The sequence below is a fragment of the Peromyscus eremicus genome, chromosome 2 (genome assembly GCF_949786415.1).
Source record: "Peromyscus eremicus chromosome 2, PerEre_H2_v1, whole genome shotgun sequence".
Lineage (NCBI taxonomy): Eukaryota > Metazoa > Chordata > Mammalia > Rodentia > Cricetidae > Peromyscus > Peromyscus eremicus.
In genome coordinates this window covers 87,655,297-87,678,949 of record NC_081417.1, presented here as the reverse complement: position 1 = coordinate 87,678,949, position 23,653 = coordinate 87,655,297, and the positions used below count along the sequence as shown (strand labels likewise).

At 38.1% G+C, this 23,653-nt stretch overlaps 1 protein-coding gene across 2 annotated transcripts; it reads left to right on the top strand.

The window, feature by feature from the left end:
* The first annotated feature begins 1,092 nt into the window (after positions 1-1,092).
* Positions 1,093-1,600, top strand: LOC131904965 (astrocytic phosphoprotein PEA-15-like). 2 transcript variants are annotated; one of them, XM_059255942.1, is made up of 2 exons: positions 1,093-1,198; positions 1,262-1,600. In XM_059255942.1, the coding sequence occupies exons 1-2, from the start codon at positions 1,093-1,095 to the stop codon at positions 1,480-1,482; spliced, it is 327 nt and encodes a 108-aa protein (XP_059111925.1). In that variant the 3' UTR covers positions 1,483-1,600. The 2 variants fall into 2 exon arrangements, with proteins under 2 accessions (XP_059111925.1, XP_059111924.1); XM_059255941.1 differs by having other exon boundaries at positions 1,093-1,600.
* Positions 1,601-23,653: the final 22,053 nt, after the last annotated feature.

The window sequence follows — 23,653 nt, the reverse complement described above, 5'->3', positions numbered from 1 at the left end:
CAGAGACATGTGCAGCCAAATGCTCGAAGTAGATAAGAAGTACAATCCACACTGAAATCAAATAGAAGCCATGTGCAAGACTGGTTTTCTACAGTTGCTGGTTTGAAAGAGGTTTTATCAAAAAAGGGATGCCAACTCTCATTGCATACTCCCCTATATCTCTTTAATCATCTCATAACATTGATTTGCAGTAACTGGTCTGCTGATGTCAAGTGAACTTTCAAATGGGTCATGATGGATTATTTATTTACTGTCTGCCAGATGCATCATGATGATCTTATGAACACAAGTTACGTTATTTATATAATCAAGTTCAAGAGGAATATTTTTTTTCTGGTACTCTTATTACAAAATGATGTCAGCTTTGGGTTCTGCCTTCCTTTCATTCTGATACTTTGTCTTATTTTTCTTAATCACGCTGTAGGTTTGTCAACTATTTTAGACTTTCAGATAATTAACAATTAGATGTGCTGTTTCTACCCCCATTGTGTCTTCTTTTGATTTCACTATTTTCCATTATTATTTTTGCTATTGTTTTTCTCTTTTTCTCTCATATCTTTGGACTTTTTTTTATTTGATATGCATTCCAACTTTTAAAAGTACACATTTAGGTGTGGATTTGGTTTTATGTTTAATTTTAATGATTTTACTTTTCTTATTAAAAGCATATAACCTCCTGAATTTATTCCTAACAATATATTATTTGTATACTATGCCTGCAAGTATGTTACATCCTCATTTTGTTTAGTTATAGGTGTTATTGTTTGAGTTATAAATTTATTTTTCAAATTTTTCTGTATTTTGACAATTAAATATTTTGTTCATTGGGCTATATTTTGATAATTTTCAAATAAGTGGAGTTTTTCTAGATATTTCTTGTGATTGCTTTCTAACAAATTACACTGTGCTCACAGAATATGGCCTATTAAATGTCCCAGAATTTTGTATTGTCCCAACATAAGTTTAAGTTTTACAGATACGGGAAGAGGCTGCGGCAGCGGAGGCAGGAGCCAAGGAGCAGGCTCCAGAAGCTGCTTAGGAACCAGGGAGCCAAGAGTGCCCGCACAGTGAGCTCTCAGCTCTAGAGGCATCATGGCAGAGTATGGGACTCTCCTTCAGGACCTGACCAACAACATCACCCTCGAAGATCTGGAACAGCTCAAGTCAGCCTGCAAGGAGGACATTCCCAGCGAGAAGAGTGAGATCACCACAGGCAGTGCCTGGTTTAGCTTCCTGAAGAGCCACAACAAGCTGGACAAAGACAACCTATCCTACATTGAGCACATCTTTGAGATATCCTGCCATCCTGATCTACTCACTATGGTGGTTGACTACAGAACCCGTGTGCTGAAGATCTGGGAGGAGGACGAGCTGGATACCAAGCTAACCCATATCCCCTGTGCCAAGAAATACAAAGACATTATCCGGCAGCCCTCTGAGGAAGAAATCTTCAAATTGGCTCCCCCACCAAAGAAGGCCTGAGCAAGGGGGAGGAAGAGGAGGAAGGTTGGATCTTCATCAGACCACTCCCTTCCCCATCCTCAATGGGAGGGGCTAGGGCAACCCCCCTGCCCTGTACCCACATACTAACTTGGCCCTAACCCCCTTACTATGCGCACGTGTGTGTGCGTGTTCACATGCTCTGTCTGTCTGTCTGTCTAGCTCATCTAGTTCCTCCTCCTCATGAGAGGACTGGAGTTAGGGGAGGGGGAGCTTAATTTCCCCACTATAGGGGAGGTGGAAGCTATTTCTGTGTAAATAGAAATTGGCACATTCCTCCTCCTCCCCTTTCCTCTACTCTTCCCCCACTCTTTCCCCACATCTTTAAAGTATGGAAGCAGAAGAACCTGCATTTTCCTACACTGAGAAGCTAAGGTGAAGATGAGGTATGGGAGAGATGGTTAGAGCTAAAGAAAACCAAGGAGGAAGGAAGATAAGAGCAACTCAACCTCTACCTGGAAGGGAAAAGAAGAGTCAGAATTCAGTGTTTGTAAATCTGTGCTGGACTAGCTAGAACCCAGTTTCCGGCTATTCCTTAGGCTGAAGTTCTGAGTGCCAGTAGGCCCTCTTTTATGCCCTTGTCACAGGCCTGGGATAGATATGAGCCAGAAATCTTAATGAGAAGACCACTAGATCCTTTCCTGGCCCCCAAAATCAAATCCCATGGAGAAGTCAGCATTTGATGTCCTCAACTTCTGCTCTGGAGAGACTATGCTGGGACCCATGCACTACTGAGCCTGACATGGGGATGCAGACAGAGACAGGGACAGGCCCACTTTCTAGTCCATTTCTGAACACAGACTGTTGAATATGCTGACCCTGAGCCTAGGAAGGTTGGGGAATGAGATCTGTAGGTTTTAACCTCAACCTGCCCAAACCTACAGGGTCCCAATAAGGCAACATTCACACTCTCCAGTTTAGAATTCCCCAAGCAAGAAAGTTAATTACAGTGGTTTCCTCTGCACTGACACTGATTACCACCCCAATTCAATCCAGGAAGGGACTTGGTAACCTTTCACATTTGGGTTTGTGGATGCCTCCAAGCCAAGTCACTAGAGTACAGTGAGTGAACCCAGCCTCCTACCTGTCCCAAGACGCCCTTCCCCATCTTGACCATGCTAACTGTGTGTACATATATATTCTACATACATGTAGATTAAACCCGCACTGCCATGACTGCCCTTTTTCGTGGTTTTGAGCATTAACTTATTGTCTAGGCCAGGACAGGAGTGGGAGGGGATGCCACAGTGAAGGGAGTGGCAGAGCCACATTGTTACATAGTCCAAACAGAAAAGAAAGCATTTCAACCAACCACAGCAAACATTAAATTTACATGCAAGCTCAGAGACTATGTAGAGGAAGTTGAAGGTAGGAGCTTCTAGGATGTGGGAGCAAAGCTTCCCAGGGAGGGGAGGTCAGGCTCTCAGAAGAGGGAAGAAGCCAGACTGGCTACAGTACCCTCAACTCCTAGCCCAGCCCAGTCTGCCCATCCCCTCTGGCCACTGCTGCAGACACCTGCCTTAATACACACACCTCAAAGACTCCAGTTTTGCCTTAAAGGTCCTTCCTAAGTCTCCCTAGTCCTGTCTGGCTTCTCCTTCAAGAAAAGAGATACTTGTACTACCGGGAGAAAGGAAATAAGCATAAACCATCCTTCCATCTGGGATGGTCTATGAGAGCAAAAGTGAGATGGAGCTTTCCTTATGGAAGAAACAGGAAAGAGAGGGTGCTTTTCAGCAGTTTCTCTGTAAGAAAAAAAAAAAAACTTTAAATAGACTAACCTGCCCTGATAGACTGATACCCTGCTCCCCCACCCCCTTGCTGCCGTGAGGTTGCTCCTAGCCTGTGCTCCCTGTCTGCAGCGTGCATGGCCTTGTTCTAACCCTAGAATAAAGGTGACTGACTGTACTGTAAAAAAAAAAAAAAAAAAAAAAGTTTTACAGATGCAGTGGTTTTTGCTTGAAAATACTGCAACATCTACAGATACTGAACATTTCAAGTTTTTGGTCTCTGTAAAAAGGTTTAACATTCAACTAATTAGTTTTCCTTAAGATATGAACTAATTTTGGTAAATCTTCCATAACAATGTGAATCCTCTTTTTTGGTGTTTGTTTGTTTTGGTTTTTTTGAGACTGGATTTCTCTGTGCAGCTTTGGAGCCTTTCCTGTAACTCACTCTGTAGACCAGGCTGCCCTTGAACTCACAGAAATCCACCTACCTCTGCCTCCCAAGTGCTAGGATTAAAGGCGTGCACCACCACTGCCCAGGCTTACAATGTGAATTCTTGATCATGAAATTGATTTCTCTCCCACTTCAGGCAGGAAATAGAAAGATGCTAAACTTATAATCTTGAATCATCTATAAGATCTCTGATATCAGAGCTGCCAAAATATTTGAATATTCACAAAAAAATCTTAAAATTTTTCATTATATGTTAATAATTAGTTAATCATAAAATTATTCATAATAGAGGTGAAGACACTTTTATTCCAAAGGTAGATAAAAAACAGTAGCACAAATATAAAAATCAGGAAAGGAAGAAGGTGATGCCAGATTAGCGAGGGAGGGAGACAGTAAAACCACTTCCAGATCACCAACTGGACATGGTGCCATCAAGTTATAGAAAGAAAGGATGTAGGAGAGGTAGGAAAAATGAGAGGGAAGGAAAGAGAAAGGGAGGGAGAGATGGGACTGAACACTAAACCTTTTTATGTACTGTGATGGCCTTATATTGCTTTGCTGAATTCTTTTTTTTAATTAAGAAATGTTTTATTCATTTTACATACCAACCACAGATACCCATCTCTTCCCTCCCCCCCCCCCCCCCGCCTTCCTCCACCCAACCTATCCTCCATTCCCTCCTTCCACAAGGTAAGGCCTCCCATGGGGAGTTAGCAGAGCCTGGTACATCAGTAGAGGCAGGTCCAAGCTCTGCCTCCTGCATCAAGGCTGAGCAAGGTGTCCCACCTAGATAGTTGGCTCCAAAAGCCAGCTCGTACACTAGGGATGAATCCTGATCCTACTGCCAGGGGGCTCCTTAAGCAGATCAAGCTATGCAGAGCCTAGTCCAGTGCTGTGAGCTGTTCTGTATGGCAAATGTGTTGCTCTGATTGGTTAGTAAATAAAACACTGATTGGCCAGTAGTCAGGCAGGAGGAAGTATAGGCGGGACAAGGAGGAGAATAATTCTGGGAAGTGGAAGGCTGAGTCAGAGACACTGCCAGCCGCTGCCATGACTAGCAGCATGTGAAGAGGCTGGTAAGCCAGGAGCCACGTGGCAAGATATAGATTTATAGAAATGGATTAATTTAAGATATAAGAACAGTTAGCAAGAAGCCTGCCACAGCCATACAGTTTGTAAGCAACATAAGTCTCTGTGTTTACTTGGTTGGGTCTGAGCGGCTGTGGGACTGGTGGGTGACAGAAAGAAATTTGTCCTGACTGTGGGCCAGGCAGGAAAACTCTAGCTACAGTCCAGTACATGGAAGCTCCTCAGCTGTTGGTCTAAAGTTCATCATGAGTTCCCACTAGCTTGTTTCATTTGTCTCTGTAGGTATCCCCATCATGATCTTGATGCCCCTTGCATTTATCGCCCTGGGAAGGGGAAATAGATGAGATTTCCATGAATAAACTGGGGGTGAGGGGGGCAATAGAGGGTAGGGGATAGGGGATGAGAACATAAGGGAATGGGAGGGTCAAGCTGGAACAGGGACAGAGTAGGAGAGTGATAAAAGAGCTTTGCTGAATTCTACAGCCTTAGCTTACTCCTTCCACTACAACACATGGTTAAGAAGGCTTTAATGAGAGAGCCCAAAGAAATAGCTTTGGTAAAGATTTTGTTTGGTTTTTAACTGAGCATAGGGAAGTCAAAGAAAATTGCACCAGCATTTTCTTGGCATTCAGTGTGGGCCTTGTGGCTGTATCATGTTTGCGACATCACTTTTAAAAAACAAGAAGTGTGCCACACATGTATTTTTTCCCTCTTCTTATAAAAACCAGCAGTTTCTTTATAGGATCCCAGTTTCATGACCCTTTCCCATCTAAGTACCTCTCAAAGGCTCAACTTTTATCTGGTATATTGAGTTAAGTTTCAGCCTTAGTTTTGGGGGGACAGACAGATCATAGAGGCGTGGCTGTGTTTGCTCTAACATTAAGCTCTTTCCCTTCCCACAGTCCACTGAAGTATTAATTTATTCTTATTAGTTTCACTCCTTGTAGCCATTTTTATTTGTGACTACTGACATCAAGCATGTGGAAGACCATGACATACAAATACAACTTCTTTCTTCACTTATTTTGATGTTCTTCAGTGAACTTTAGGAACCCACAGATTTGATGTTTCCCTTCCATGTTTCCCTGCTTTATGTGTGGAAGTGCTATCTGATAACTAATTGATCCCAAAATATTTCTTAAACTGTTTCATTCTCTAATGATTTTCAGTGAGATAGGCACTGTACTCACATTGAAACCTCTTTAAAAGTTCTTTTATTTTATATTTCACTTTCACTTAAAATCATAAGTGCATAAAGGACACATAGGAAAAAGAGCTTGCAAAAACAAACTACTGCTGTCATAGGGACCAGCCTGCAGCATTACAGGGCTCAAAGGGGATCCACTGAGTTTGTGTACTTTTTTATCTAAGAAAATAAAGAGAAACACACACACTCTTGATAGTTTGCTTCTGATTTTTTCTTTATTCTTCTGTATTCTTCCTCTACATCTTTACTGGTGATTTCTTTCCTCATTCTTGATGTTTTCCTTCTAACTAATTTTATTTTTTTTACATTACAGCTTATATAACCCAGCAAAATCTTTCAAGCAATATAAAAATTACAATGTGGTTACATTCTATTTTTCAAGTGAATGATTACAGTGAATACAAGAAAAAACAGCATCTTTTTCATATCCCTTATATGATTAAATATTTTATGTATTACAGGTGAAAAACAAGTTGTCCCAAGAATCAATACACATTCATGTCCAAGCAACTAGTTATAGATTAACAGAATGTGAGCAAGCAAGATATTTTTATCAGCCAGTTCTTTTGCTGGCAGGCTGCATTTTGTGGTTACAAAGAAATGATCAATTATTTTATTATTTCAAAAGGTAATCATATAAGAAATCTTAGAAGAATCACAAACATAAACTTTTATAGAATCAGCCAGCTCTATTTTAAATCCTCAGGGTATATACCCACTCATCAACAGTATATATATATATATATATATATCAGCTGAGGGCAGAAAAGGGCATAAGGAGTTAATCATCATCTTTGATCACCAGCCAACAATCCTAGATATGTCAGCCAATAATAATTGGGCTGCTTTTTTTTTGTTCCCTGACCTTAATGAGTCCCTCACTCAATTATGTACCTTTCTAAAACTTTCTAAAACTTTAGATTGTCTTCTTGGGTTTTTCACCTCAAAGCTATTTGATAAAAGACATCCTAGTCTAATCTTAAGATATTTTCAAAGCTTTTTTTCAGCTATGATGCACTCTGAAATCTGTAAACACATCTCCCAACATTAAAAGAATTTTAGCTAGCTGGGATAATGGGACTCAATTGTTTTTCTTAATCATTGACCTAAGCCTCAGTCTATACAGCTCCTCAATAGAAAATTATGTGTTCTAGCTGTGTGACATTTCCTTGTTTTATTTTTTATCCTCTGCAACCTCTACTTCATCAGAGGCTGGGGCAACATTTTATCCTACATTTACCTATGTTAATTTTTCCACTAAACTAACCTCTATCATAATTCCTTATTATATTTATTAAAAACCCTCAATCATCAAAATCCTATTCCAACTAACACTATTAATGTATAAAATCATTGCTTCAGTTAAACAAAACAGCTTAAGGGAAAATTATCTTCATAATAATCCACAGGTTAAAAATCCGTAGTAGAATAGGATATTTCCAAGCGATGATCATACTGCATTAAGGACAATGGGATCTCTCCATGCCCATTCACATTTTATCAGATACTAGAGAAGAATGGCAGCAGCAATCATGCAAATACATAGCAGTAGCAAGAATTATTCTAGGGCTGAGGCTCTCAGGGGCTTGCCTATCCAAGATTCACCCATCAGAGTTTTATTTCCTGGTGGGCTGATCCCCCGAAGTCAATTGCCATCTGCTGCTCCTCTGACATGGCTATTGGCAGCACACATATTCCACTAAGTAGAGGGGACTCAGTATGCATGCCTAATCAAACCTCAAAACTAAGATGTGTGATCTCATGACTACATCTAATGGGGTCACGTCAGGAGCTGGGAGAGAACAGACATAACCTCATTTATAACTGGTCATCGAGTGTTCCAGGGGATGAAGGAGTTTAAAAGCAGGCTGTTCAGTACTGGAGACATTAAATAGTCCTATTGACAGGGTGACTTCAGGAAATCACTGGGCAAAGTGAAGTTGATAATGTTTTAAGTACCATGAGACAATATAAAACCTTCCAATTTTTATCTGTCAAAATGGGGCACAGATAATCCAGTAAGTTTCTGCAAGCTGGTCACTTTCTAAGAAAGGGACAAGCCTGGATGCTAGTTGTGACATCACTACAGTATTCTGAATAGCAGTACTTGGAAAGTTTCAAGTGTCTCCATCATGATAGACCTTACAAAGATTAGCAATGGCCCCCAATACCTCCTTTGTGAAACATGTTTGATTAAGACCTACAACATTGCCAGGGCTGTCTAAGAGACTCCCAAAACATATAGTCTACTGCTGACACCTTTGGTTATCCTTCAGGGCTGAAAGTAAATTCCTATTACTGAAGACAAGATGTACTTCAAAAATAGGTACCAGAAGCCCTTGAGCTGGAACTTACCTGAAAGCTCTCTGAGGTGTAGTTTTCCTCATACTAGAAGGCATAAGGCAAGCTTCCAAAAGAGAAAAGCAGCCAGCAGTACCACTCAGATATCAGCATGGCATAATAACCTTATGGTTGCAGTAGTTACACACATAACTTAGTGGTAACCAATGGCTCTCTAATTGGACATAAAACCCATTCAACAAGAGGAATGCCATGCCTAGAATTGAAAACCAAGCCAACTAATCAGTGCTAGTGAAATCATGGTTCCTGAAGTATCTACAACTACTAATTTACTAAACTATCAAAATTCTTACAAATAATCTATAAACATTTGTCCTTATATCCACAGATAAGTGTAGTCTTCACCCCTCCTTGGAGAAACTTCTCTTTGCAACAGAAAGATATCACTATAGTGCTGTGGATATCGCTCTATATAAATAAAACACTGATTGGCCAATAGCCAGACAAAAAGTATAGGGGGGAATAACAGAGAGGAGAAGGGAGGAAACAGGAAGGGAAGGGACAGACTGGCTGGAGCCGCCAGGACAAGGAATATGTAAGGTACCAATAAGCCACAAGCCACGTGGCAAAGCGTAGATTAATAAAAATGGGCTAAATATAAGAGTAAGAGCTAGACAATGATAGGCCTGAGCTAATGGCCAAGCAGTTTAAATAATGTAAGAGTCTGTGTGTTTATTTTATAAGTGGGCTCTGGGACTGGTGGGACTTGGCGGGAGCTGGAGAGAAATTCTCCAGCTACACTATAGAAAGCCACAACCAATCAGCATGCACAGTTGAGGAGCTGAGTCCAAATGCATAAGTCTACAAAACACTCCCACACCTAAGGCTCAGTGAACATTAAAGAAGAGGGGGTGGAAAGATTGTAAGAGACAGAGGATCAGGAACTTTGCTGTGAGATTGTATCTCCTAGTAAAATCAGAATCTATATCTGTAAAGTCTCACCAGCATGATTGTCCAAATGTGAGGTGAACATATGCTAAACTGCATGAGGAAAGATCAAGAGGCCTCAATTCCATGTCACAAACTACAAACAACTGAGTAAAGCTGGAAGCCGGAGAGGTAGCTTTCCCCAGGTAAGAGAACACCAATTGGTTTTCCAATGACAAATGGTCATCTGCAAACACACTTACAAGTAGACTCAACAAGTTATACTGGTAAATATGTATGTATATACACTGTATCTATGCATACAATAACAATTGATGATGAAAAGAGGCCTTGAATTTGAAGAACAGTGGGGAAGGATATATTGGAGAATTTGCAAGTATGATAGAGAAGGAAGAAATGTTGTAATTAAAATACAAAAAAGCAAAAGACAAAAGAAATATTTACAGAAATAATCTCCAGCATTATCATCTCTAACACATGAGAACTGTTTAAAAAGTCCTTTACATTATTGCAATAATTTGGTTATCATGCAAATAAGTAATCTCTGCATGTATTAGTCAGCATTTCCATTACTGTGAGAAAATACATGACAAAAAAATTCAAGAAGTAAGGCTTCATTGGCTCACAGTTTGAGGATACTATTCATCATGACAGAAACTTGAGGCTCACAGTTGGAGGGTACATTCCATCATCATAGAAATCAGGGAGCAGAGGGAGAGAGAGAAGAAAACTGATTCTCAGCTTGCTTTTTACATTTTATTCAGCCTAGAATCCCAATCCATGGGATGGCACCATATACATTCAGCATGATTCTTTCTCCTCAGTTAAAACTCAGTGGAAATACCTTTATAGGCATACTGATAGGTGTGTTTCCATGGTGATTCTAAATCCAGTCAACTTGACAGTAAAGATTAGATAACACCACTCTACTCCTTGTCATCCAAACATTCAAACACAACACTGAAAATTATCACATTCTACCCCTGACTCCTAAAGTCTCATTTTCATCTCACCATGCTAAATGCATCAAGTATATCTCTAAAATACCCATGATCTTTGACAATTCCAGTAATGTTGAAAAGTCTACACACCTAATTCTTCTCTGAGACTCAAAAAAAAAATCTCATTATTGTGTGCCTTTCTAATAATCAGAGAAACAAGTGAAAGACTTCTGACTATAATGGCACAGAATAAGCATTTCCTTTTTGCAGTCATTTGAATGAGAATTATCTCCATAGACCCACATATTTGAGTACATCGCGTAGTAGTTTGAATAGGTATGGCCCACACAGACTCTTATGTTTGAATGCTTGGCCCATAGGGAGTAGCACTAATGGGAGGTGTGGCCTTGTTGAAGGAAGTGTATCACTGTGGAGGTAGACTTTGAGATCTCATATGCTCAAGCTATACACAGTGTGGCACATAATCTTCTGCTGCCTGTGGATCAAGATATAGAACTTTCTGCACCTTTTCCAGCACTATGTCTGCTTGAATTCTGTCATGTCTGGCCATGATGACAATGGACTAAACCTCTGGTACTGTAAGCCCTCACCCAGTTAAATGTTTTCTTTTATTACAGTTGTCATGGTCATGGTGTCTCTTCACAGCAATAGAAACTCTAAGACACCTGGTCCCCAGGTAATAGAACTTTTGGAAAGGGATTAGAAGGTGCAGCCTTGATAGAGGAGATATGTCACTGGATACTGGCTTGAGAGTATCTTTCAAGAGCCTCCTGTCATCCCAAGTGTATTCTCTATGTCCCCTGTTTGAAGCTGAAGATATGAGCACCCATTTATTCCTGAAGCCATGCCTTTACTTTACCATCATGGTACCCAGCCCTCTGGAAGTTATCCAATTGAATGCTTTCTTTTATATGTTGCCTTGGTTGTGATATTTTATCACAGCAATGGAGAAGTAATCAATATAACTATCTTGTCATGTCCTCTGCCAAGTAATTTTTTTAAATAAAAGTAATCAAAAGAGAGCATGAATGGGGATGAGGGTTTTATTATAGATATAAAGGAGAAGACAGGCACAAAGACCAGAGGTATCTAGCAAAGTCCAGAATGAACATGCCCAGCAGACTGAACCAGATCATGTGAGGAGAGAAAAAAGGAGAAAGACCAAGATCAGGGGCCAAAAGGCAAAGAAGCCAAGAAGCTAGGTTATATAGGAATCAGAGAAGGGGTAAGCCCAACCCAAACCCTGTGTGGTATACCAGGGTACTGAGAGAGACTAGTAAACAGCATCTGCTTCATTATGTTAATAGGCACCTCAGTTAGCCTTTGTCCCTGATTTAAGACCTAACACCAAACAAATTAGTTCATTAGTTTTTAATTCAACCTCAAACAAGTTCTCAGGACATGGGTAAAATGAAGCCAGTTTTTTGGTTTTGGTTTCTGTTTTTTTGTTTTGTTTTGTTTTGTTTTGTTTTGTTTTCCCCCTATAATGTAATACCAATGGTCTCTACATTGAAATCAACAGCTACAAGGGCCTGAGGACTATGGGGTCAAGTTCATCACAGCAACAGCTACAAGGGCCTGAGGACCATAGTATCAGGTTTACCACTTTGGACACTAACTGTTAGTGACTTTTCTCATTCCTAAACAAGACACTTGACAAAAGTAACTTAAAGAATACAGGGTTATTTTTAGTTCACACCTTTTGGGTACATTCAAATATGACAGGAAGTCCTACTGGCAGAATAATGGAGCAGCTGGCCCCACTGTAGCAACAGTCAAGAAGCAGGGAAATGAATTGCTGTTACTTGGCTTACTTTGCCCCTTTTCTCAGGTTAGGTCCCCTGCCTATGGGATAGTGCTGTTCATATTAAATGTGGCTCTTCCTTCCACAGTTAGAGCTTTATGGAAACATTCTTATAGACACACCTGTAAGTGAGTCCTGATGATGTTTTTTTGTTCCAATCAGGTTGTTAATGAAAATTCATCACCAAATTGCCCAATTGAAAGTCATATCTTGAGAAAGTGATACACTCCCTGCTGATAGATGGATACAGTGAAGTTTGAAATGTTTGTTTTCTGATCCTTTAGAGACTTCTGACCCATCTCCTGCAAATACAAAAAGAAAAAAAAAAGGATGCCTTAAATGAAAGTCATGTAGATGGTTAGAATTTTTTCTTTATTGGTTTGACATAAACAGATTTGTAGATGTAACCAACCGTCTTATTAAATAAGAAACACAGAGCCAATGCAAAGATGAAAGCCAAGAGATCAGAGCTAAGAGCCTTACCCGCCTACTGCAGCTAGCCTCTTCAGCCAAGAGACCTCTCCAAAAGACACCTACTTCCTGTCTGTTTGTCTTTATATAGACTTTCTGTTCTGCCTTCTCATTGGTTGTAAACCCAACCACATGACTGCCTCGTCACTGCCTGTTTGTATAGACCTCCAGATCTTCTATGGCTAGTATTGAGATTAAAGGCATGTGTCTCCAATGCTGGCTGTATCCTTGACCATGCAGAGTTCTAACTAGTTCTGCCTACCAATTTCTGGAATTAAAGGTGTGCGCCACGAATGCCCATCTCTGCTATGGCTTGCTATTAGCTCTGATCCCCAGGCAACTTTATTTATTAACATACAAATAAAATCACATTTCATTACAAATAAAATATCACCATACAGATTCACAGAGTGTCCTATCTCCAGCTCATAAACCCTCAAATGCTGACATAATTCATCAAAGATTGGGGTGAGTTGAATGTACTATCATTTGCTTCTCAATGTGTCCATCCATAGATTGTTTATTACTTTAGCAGCTTGATGGCAGATCATGCCACATGAAAGCATTTAACATGTAAAAATAGCCCAGTGATCAACAAGGGGATCCTAATTGTTAATAATAAGCAGAGACTGTTCAAACATCTTCATGATTCAGCTTTAAGTTATCCTATGATGTGGAGACAAGAGGAAAAGTATATGGTCAATGGGTCAAGGTATGTTCTTCAAGCCCTGAAATAATTGTTTTGGAGAGAAATTTTGTATTGAGGTACAGTTTTACCTAGAGTCCTAAAATAGGACATAATTTTGCTGCATTGTTTTTCAACTTGAAGTAGAAAAGGTTGAGAAGTGACTGTGTACAAATACAAGAAATGAAGAAACACAGGCAGCTTGTATGCACAGACTAACTACCAGACCCCATATTTGGTCTCTCAGTTGGCGTCAGTCCCTTACTTGGCTTCACCATGCTGAGTTGGAGATCTCCAAGAGTTTGTACTGTTATCCTTGCTGATAACTGTTCCATCTCCCTCTGGCTTTCAGATTTGTGCTTCTATTTTTTTGTTTTGTTTTTAATAAAGATCATCTTCCCACGGAATAAAAGTATCTTTAGTCCTATTATGAATAGATGTGCTGCTAACTATTTTGATTGCACTAATATTCTCAGATGATAAAAACTTTTAAGATTTTTTTTAGAGGCCATTGAAATGTCTGAGCCCTTCTAAGCTTACAGGCCTATGGACTCGAATTATCATTTTAACTGATTTCTATTTTTTGCTTGTTATTGGAGGGAGAACAATTGTGTGATCAGCACTAAGAATAACATAGTCAAATAAACTCATTAATAGAATAACATTCTCACAACGTTAAAAAATACATAATACTGCCATGAACTTGACATGAATTTGAATGTTTTTTTCACATTATTATTGCCTATATTACCTATATTTTTCACATTATTATTACCTATTGAATTTCTGTATTACCACTTATGTGTTTAATTTGCATAGGGCAACATAACATTTGCCAAAGAAAATGTTAACTAAGTAAAAAAAATGTAACAATAATTCCATTCTTAGACCACACATTTAAGAACATATTCTCCCTTTCCTTATGTTTCAGTTTCTCACCTTGTTATGGCAAACAACAAATCAAGCTAGCTATGCTTATTTTTTTTAGTACTATAAATATAGAAGCACTTAAAAAGAAACCAATGCTTAGTATTTTGTCTATTACTTCTGAAAAAGCTTCTGAAGTGTCAATACAACATTAAATGCAAACTAGGAAAAATTACTGCTAGGCAATAATTATATAATACACAAGAAAATGTGCTTGGGTTTCAAACAGAATTTTCTGGGCAATTAGGGCCCCTTTGTTACAAGTGAAGTTCAGAAAATTAAAGAGATAATAACTTGTATTTTATGATCAAAAGACATTATTTTATTAAAAATACACTTTGAAGACAAATATGAAAAAACAAAGATTCAAATAATAATACATTAATCCAGATAAAAGCTATTAACATTTAATGTAATGTTTTGTTTATATAACCCTCAATTATTAAAATCCAACAAATTAATATTGAATTGCTGCTTAATAGCAATTTTCATGTATATGAAATAAGGTTTACTTCAATTTTCCCTATTAATGACCTTTTTAAACTTAATCCTATGTAGGTAAAGAGAAGCAGCCATGCTTTATTTTCTTTCTCCACCCCTTGTTCTCTCTGTGCTTCCTCCGTGCCCCTGATGATTTTCTCTTGACTGACAGGCAGAGGTGACTATGGGACCTGCTAAGCTTACCCGTTCACACAGGAGCGTTGCTTTCTCTCTTTCTCTTTGCTCTTTGCTTTTGGCAATTTCAAATTTCAGGGAAAGAGACTTGGGTTTGCCTACCTTGGATACTGGGAATAATTCTAGATCAACTCACTCTGGAAAATTAAGAAGAGCATAGTTTGCCATTATGGATATATAGGAAGTTTCAAGAACTCTCCCAACTGTGAAGACACATTCCAGAGGTGTTCATTTACAGAAAAATAAATTAAATTAAGCTACCATCATCTTAAAGTCAAAGACATAGTACTTTATGATTTCTGACACCACATGATAATTCTTACCTGATTGTTGATTGCCTTTTGTACCAAATTCTGATTCTTGAGGCATTTAACAACTTGAGAGTTTGCTTTCCAGGAATGAAAGATAAAGTGCATGGGTTTTTTTTTAAACCCTACAGCATATCTATATAAACATATAGAAAAAGAATAAGTGTTAAATTCCAAATGCTTTTTTACTTGTGTTTATTATATCCACTAAAATCCTGAATTTAGAATGTTTTACATGAGTGATTCTTATCACCAAAGGGGTAAACCCCAAATATCTTCACCTTTAAGAGTAATACAGATTTATCAGTTTCAAAAGACATACACAGCCAGGTGGCAGTGGCACATGCCTTTAATTCCAGCACTCAGGAGGCAGAGCCAAGTGGATCTCTGTGAGTTTGAGGCCAGCCTGGTCAAACCCTGTCTTGAAAAAAGAAAAAAAAAGACATATACATTAATATTGGTTTCTTGTTCATTACTTCTCTGTTCCTTTTTATAATCAGAATTTAAAACATCCCTTTCACTGTAGAGTTATGGATTTCCTATATTCTCAATGAGGTTACTGTTTGTCTTAGCACTGCAAAAAAGACCCCTTGTAAAATGGTCCAAGGGCTTTGTCTTCTTCTACATACAGGGATTCAGGATATTTCACGCTATTATCAACAAGATCCATTATGTAGTTTATGGGTCTCAGTGGGAAATGAAAATGTAGAACTCTCTGTTCAAAGATTAACTCCATGTACAAATGGAAATTTTCAAGATTGGATAGCTCTAAGTCAATAACTACCAAGGCCCTTCTATAGACTGTATGTTCATGATGCCAGTCAGTTGGCATCAGGCTTCATCAGTCTGTCTCTAATACTATTGTCACAAGAAAGAGACAGGGCAAAACAACTAGTTCTTTTTTATTTAAGAACTTTTAAAATCTATTCTTTGACAATTTCATACTCTCTCTCTCTCTCTCTCTCTCTATATATATATATATATATATATGCATATGTTGTATATTTAGCAGCAGGCTCTTATCATCTACAAAAAAACTACAAGTAGTTTTTTTGAAATAAGGAATGCAACTTTAAAACTGAAACAAATTTAAAAATTCTAACCTTTTGCAGAATATAATATTCATATTCAATTTGTAAATGAGAAACTTAAGCATGTCTGCTATGTTTAGAACTTATATAATACTGTGATGTTTGACTTCTAGAAGTATTGTTTTCATTTGTACTTATCAATAAAAAATAAACCACTGTAAAGCTTCAGACAGAAATAATATCTTTTTAAAGGGTACTATTTAGAAAAGACATGACACTTTATTTCTGGTACTATTTAGAAAAGACATAAAATTTCATTTCTTAATATCCTACAGAAAAAGCAAAGTTCCAAAAGAAGTGTCTGAGATTCAGCAGTCTACAGAGAAGCAACAGTGCTTTTAATTTAGGTCTCAAATCAGACCTGGGAATTGTGAAGATCAGAGATACTTGCTGTACTATTTTATCAGCAGCAGTAAATATGCAAATGTATGAACATATTTGAAGTTAGTAATCAGTTGTAAACTTTAATAGTACAAGGTAAGAACTGAAACCTTATCTTGACTGATGGCTCTTATCTCTAAGATGGGGAGGAAGGGTTGATACACAGGAACTCTAGACTTTCAGTGGATGTAAATTACACATATGTAACAGAGCCTCAGTCCTCTGATAAGAGGGAGACTGCTCAGATAACAAAGAGCAGTAGATAAGAGAAGCAAAAGAGAAAAGAGCATAGAAGAGTTAACTCACCATGCAAAGGTTCTCTGGAAATATCTTGCCATTTAATTCCTCAGAAAAGCAAGATACTGAATAATGAACCCAGACAAAAGACTGGCGTGAATAACTGGAGAGCTGTATTTTAATTCAGATTCTTCTTTGGCCTGTTTCATTTCATTTTTATCTCTTGAGTCATTTTCCTTGTAAACAAAGCTGGAGCATCAGTATGAGAATAGTTCTAAATGGATGACTCAAGTTCTCATACAATTTAGATAATTTTAGAGTAAAAGGTCCTGGTTTTTCCTATCACTTTTGCAAAACCTGTTGATAGCAACTGTATCAGAATTTTACCAGTTGTTGCCTGACTCAGATACTTGTTGCTAACTCTTAGAAATAATAGAGCATTTGAAACTCTGCCTTATGTTTGTGTGAGGCTACAGAAACATGTTTCCTCATATTAAATAAGAGAGCTATTGTTTATTTTGATTTAATCACTTATACTCTTAAAAAAAAACAAGTTATCATTGATATTTTTTTCAGGTATCCTATCTGTATGCCTAAAAAAGTATGCTGAGTTATAGATGAACATCTAAGATGGAATGTTTGTTCCTGCAAGTTCAAGGCTTTGTCTTCACTCTTTCACATTTGTACTAAACAAATGAAAGCAGTGTGCAATTTTAAACATAATAACATATTCTTCTGAATAGAACTGAAAAAGGAGATAAATTCAGAGGCAAAAGTGGATGCTGTTACCAGACATTCAATTAAGCTGACAAAATCAGATACACAAAGGCTAGAAAATTGAGTCTTTGAATGTCAGTGCTTGGAGACTCTCCAAAGTTAATTATTGAAAGCCATTTTATGAATTAGAACACTGACTTTCAGAGAGATTATGTGTTTGGATCAAACTCACTCAGTGTGAGAACCAGCATCTAAAGTGAAGTCTGACCCCTATCTACCACAGGCACCTTTTCAAACAAGCAATTCAATATCACAATGGAATAGGTGTCAATGTAAGATTAACATAAAGTATAGCAGAATGATCAGTCTTAAGAGGGGAGGCAAGATTGTAAAAGATGCCCTGTTGGAAACCTTGTCTGAAACACCAAAAAGAAAGGAGCAGTTTTGCGTATTCTTAATGAAAATTAGTTTCTAGAAAAGCATAGTGACAATATATAAAGGTTGGAAGATGAGATTTGGGGTTCCTGGCTTATTAACCGATGGGCAATGGCACCTACTAAAGTCACTGTGCTTCTGCATGTTCCCTGTACTGTGTACAGGGGATTTCCCTTAAATTCTTGATTTGCCTGTGAAATTGGAAACTACAATAGAATTGGGGAAAATAGATCTAGCAATGGCACAAATATTTTGATCAATTATCTTAGTTTCATTTCCAGATGCTGTGATAAAATGCTTCAAAAAACAACTAAAGAAAAGAAGGTTGACTTTAGGTGAGAGGTCAAGGTTATAGAGTCACAGCCAGGCTTTTAGTGACATTGCATCCTTATAGTCAGGAAGGAATAGCAACAAATGCTTTTGCTCAGCTAGCTTTCTCCTTTCCCCTCAGTCCAACACCCTACCCCAGGGAATGGTGCTCTCCAGTTTTGGGGTAAGTCTCCAACCTTAATTAACATGATCAATGTAATCCTTCATAGACATGTCCAGAGGCTAAACAGTCCATTACAAGTTTGCCTGAAGGGTTGTCTTCTAAGTGATTCCAGATTCTGACAAGTTGATATTTAGCATTAGCCGTCACACCACTCAAATGAAGATATGAAATGTTGTAATTTTAAACTGTTATTTGGAAGACCAACAGAGTAACATATGCAACACTAACATGGCCTGAGAGAAACAGGTCATCTGCAACAGTTTGGGACTCAAATAAATAAGATTACTACACACTGTTCCTTTAAAGCTCATTAATTCATTGAATTTCTAAAAGTACATCTATTAAAAGAAAAGGGACAGAGAAAACTAGGAGTCTTACCTGGATCACAGATGGTAAGTAGAATGCTAACATCAGTCCTCTTTGCTTGTCTAGGTAGAGATATAATCCTAAAACCATTTCAGAAGTTTAGAATGTCCCCCTCCAAATTCTGCTGATAAGCAAAGGTGCCAAACAGGTCATATAGATAAACAATATTATCTTTCTTCATGTTCTCTATAGGATGCATGAAGTATGTTTGGCTATGATGCAGTAGAATGTCCACAATTCATTACCTAGATTAAGAACAATTTCTTCTAGAATACAATTTTTCATTGGGAAAGAAATATTTGGGCATGATATGCTGTAGGTTTTGTGGCTGTGGCTGTGAAACATGAAATGTCAGAGCTAGAGGGCATGCAGGAGATCAGATGCATGGACACCAGGGCTAGGCTGAGGAAATCAAAGCCCAGTACCAAGCGATCCTGCATAGGCCCCAGGTTTCAAACAGCCGACTCATGCAATGAGCACAGGACCCGGTCCCACTGCCTGGATGCCTCCTAAACAGATCAAGCCAATCAACTGTCTCACCCATTCAGAGGGCCTGATCCAGTTGGAGGCTTTGCCCTGAAGGAGGTGGGAATGGGGGGTGGGCTGGGGGGAAGGTGAGGGGGGTGGGAGGGGGGAGAACAAGGGAATCCGTGGCTGATATGTAGAACTGGATTGTGTTGCAAAATAAAAATAAAAAAATTAAAAAAAAAAGAAAAAAAAAAAAGAAAAAAAAAAACAAAACAAAACAAACAAACAAACAAACAAAAAACCCAAAAACACAAAGCCCAGTAACAATGTTAATACCCAGGACACAGCTCATTAAAAGAAAAATCTAGCCGGGCGGTGGTGGCACATGCCTTTAATCCCAGCACTCAGGAGGCAGAGCAAGGCAGATCTTTGTGAGTTCGAGGCCAGCCTGGTCTACAGAGTGAGTTCCAGGAAAGGCGGAAAGCTATACAGAGAAACCCTGTCTCAAAAACCCCCCCCCAAAAAAAGAGGAAAAATCTGGACCAATGTTTTTCAAACTGTGGGCCATGACCCCTTTGGGGGTAGAACAATCCTTTCACAATTATCCCCTAAGACCATCTGCATATCAGGTACTTGCATTACGATTCATAACAGTAGCAAAATTACAATTTTTAAGTAGCAAAAAAAATAATTTTATTCTTGGGGGTGGGTAACCACAACACGAGGAACCTTATTAAAGAATCATACCATTAGGAAGGTTGAGAACCAGTGCTCTAGACTAAATTTCAGAGACTTTGTGGAAGGCAGAATATTGAAGCCCCAGAGATTTCCATGTCATGCCCTTGGTTCTTGGGAATATGTTACCTTATAATATAAAAAGAAGCTTGTAGAAGTGGTTTAAGAATTATGAAACTATTCTGGGTTACCCAACATGACAATATGAGGAGCTATGGCAACAAAGATGCTGGTGTGACAGGAGGAAGGGTTGGAGCAAGAAATGTAGATGGGCTCTTGATTACATATCAAGCAAAGAATGCTGTGTGATATTTGTTTGTGTTTCTGACAAATAAAACTCACCTGGAAATCAGAAGTCCGAGTTAGCCACTAGTTAACCATAGAGGCCAGGAAGTGGTGGGCATACACCTTTAATCTCAGCACATGGGAGGCTCATGCATTTGATCCCAGCACATGGGAAGTGAAGACAGGAATATAAGGCAGTGGAGACAAGATCTCAAGCCCCCTTTCTGTCTGATGATTTGTGGAGGTAAGAAGTCTCCTGTGGCTGCTGCTCTGTTTCTCTTACCTTTCAGGTTATTACCCCAATATTTGACTCTTGATTTGTATTAATAAGATTAATTAGAATCACTCTTCAAAAGAATATATTATATTTTCAAAAGTTTAGAAGGAATCCTTCCAAACTAATAACTTTCTTTGAGACCTTTGAGAAGATACACAATGTTTTAATCTGTTTACTGGTGGCTTTATTGAGAGGCATTTTAGAAAGCATCCATAAATATATAAAGTCTAGGCAACACATCTTTTAATCAAAATTTTAACAGCTCAATTTTATTGTGACAATGCTGACCCCAAATCACCCACAAGGAGAGTATTAATATTTACTAGCATTGGAGTACATACTCAAAAGAAATCCCATTCTACCTCAATAGACCAAAGTATGTGCATCTTAGGTTCCTTTATATTAAATTTAAGATGTGCCATCTAAAGCATGCTGAAAGAGTGGCTTTTTTTTTCCTCAGAAGGAAATAAACCAAACTATGTTTACTTTTCCCTTTAGACTTAAATACATTATCTGTGGGAAATGAACTTAGGCCTAAATAAGGCACTGATTATGTAGCTAGAATATAATTAGATACTTCTCCATCACCACCTACATTGTGCATGCTCCATTATAAGTTGTTCCCCACATTGAGAACTGGCACAAGATTCCATGGGACTAAGGAAAACAAGGCAAACACATTTAGGGTTGCACAGAGCACCATTTATTGGGGGATCTTACTTACAGAAGCATGATTGTGGATGCAGCAAGATTAAGTAGATCCCCAGAATTTGTGTCAGAAGAAAGGCAGACATGACTCAATGTCAGATGGAGTGACTTGGCTTATCTTAAGCTAATATCAAGGCAGGTATATTCCTATTTCTGGACTCCAGATGTAAAGTTTGAACAGGACTATTTGTATCTGTTTATCATTCTCTAGGAAACTGTAGGAAAAATCACTAGTGTTACTCAGGGGCAACCACAGAATCTGTGACTCAATCTGTGAAACAAAAGCTATGTATATTACGGTCAAAAGAAAAACTACGTATGTTCCTATAATTAGGCAAAGGGAAGAGGGGTACCCTGGTTTGATTTCTGTTGCTGTGATAAAGTACCCTAACAAAAAGCAAATTAGGGGAAAGGAGCCTTATTTTTGCTTACAGGTCACCATCATGGGAAAGTCAAAAGAGGAATTTCAAACTGCTAGTCACTTCACATCCACAGTCAAAAAAGAAGAGAAATAAATGCATATATACTCTCTTGCTTGCTTGCTTGCTTGCTTGCTTGCTTGCTTGACAGTTCAAGACTCTATGTCTAAGAAATGATACTGCTCACAGTGACAGGGTCTTCTCATACCAACCAATTTAATTAAGCTCCTTCTTACAGATATGCACATAAGTCAAACCCATACAGACAGCCCTTCACTAAGGTTCTTTACAGGTAATTATAAATTGGGTAAACTTAACAAAACTAATCATCACAATAAGAAAACAGAGGAATTCAGAGATATGAAGTAAGTCTTGTTCTTATTAGGGTATAGATTCCATTCCAGTCTTAAAAAACCTCTTTCCAGCTGGGCAGCAGTGGTGCATGCCTTTAATCCCAGCACTTGGGAGGCAGAGCCAGGCAGATCTCTGTGAGTTCCAAGCAAGCCTGGTCTACAGAGTGAGATCCAAGACAGGCAACAAAACTACACAGAAAAACCCTGTCTCAAAAAACCAAACAACAACAAAAACCTGTTTCCTTCCAGGACTAACACAGGGAGGGGACAATGTCCCTGGGGTCTGTGCTTGACTACTTATACACATTTGGCAAAAATATCACTTAGTGATTACAATTTAGTTTGAAAAAATCACAGGTTCCTGCTCACCTGAAAACTCTATCACATAAAGTAATATGTGATGTTAGAGGATTATATATTAGAACTTCCATTTACTCATGGTTCTTAGCCTCAAAGTTTATGTAAATTGGATCGCTTAGCATCTTAAAGTAGCATCTGAATGAAAATGAATAAATCTGCTTAATTAGAAAAGGAATCTGCTGGTCAAACTAATGGGGAAATCCAGTGAGAATAAGTCACCCAGGGGTCTGGTTCTAAGAACTAAATAAAAAAATAATTAGGTCATTTCTTCTACCTCTCTTAATTGCATAACCCTTCATAAATTTGGGCACTAAATTTGGTCTTAACCAGCCTCTTGTCCCATTGAACCACATGGTAAAACTCTATAAAATTCTTCTTAATGTAGACAATAGTAGCTGCTTCCAAAATACAATATAGTAGCACAAGTGGTAGTTTCTAAGCACTCCATATGCATTGAAAATAAAAATTAACTGAATTTGTCCCTAAGCTTATCATATCCAGTAATTAAAAACCACCTGGGAGATGTGTTATAGGTCTCTTAACCTCAGTATAACTTGTAAGGTACATTAAAACATACATAGAATAGTAGCCCAAGTAGATAACAGCTATTCCAGAATTTGTTTAGTTTACTACACAATTAGATATTCTTATGTTCTCTAACCCAGCCAAGTACACTGAAAATTAATGATATGTTGAAATAATGAGTTTTCAGTTTTTTTAAAGTTCAAGCACATTTTCAAAACAAATATTAATAATAACAATAACAATAGCAACGATAATGATAATGGATACCTCTTAAATTCCCTGAACATTAAGGTTTTTGAACATTTAGCATTATAAAGTGATTGAATTGGATAATTCACACCATTATGGCATTCTGTATCATTAGCAAGGAGCATAGTGTTAGCCTCCTTACTATCAGGAGAATGCTAACATAATTCTATGATTTTTGCAGAAACTATTCTAAATAGAAAGTTCATCATAATGATCCAATTTCATAAACTTAAAAAAACATTTAGAAAAGCTAAAATCTATATTTAAGAGCTAGATGCTTATATTAACAGCAACCTGTACTACATTACTAATAAGTACTGTTTAATATTAAATATGAACTTTCAATATTTTTTTATTCTGATCCTCTTTGCAGCTCTTCCACAGTGGAAGCTCCAAGAAATAGAACTGTATCCTCTGTTGTCTGACCAATTTGCTTTCAACTATTTTTTGTAACAATGAACTCATACATATCTTTTGCCCCAAATATGTTTCCTTG

Bases quoted from the DNA above. Each gene is read 5' to 3' on its own strand.
- LOC131904965 (XM_059255941.1), top strand. From the start codon at position 1,093: ATGGCAGAGTATGGGACTCTCCTTCAGGACCTGACCAACAACATCACC.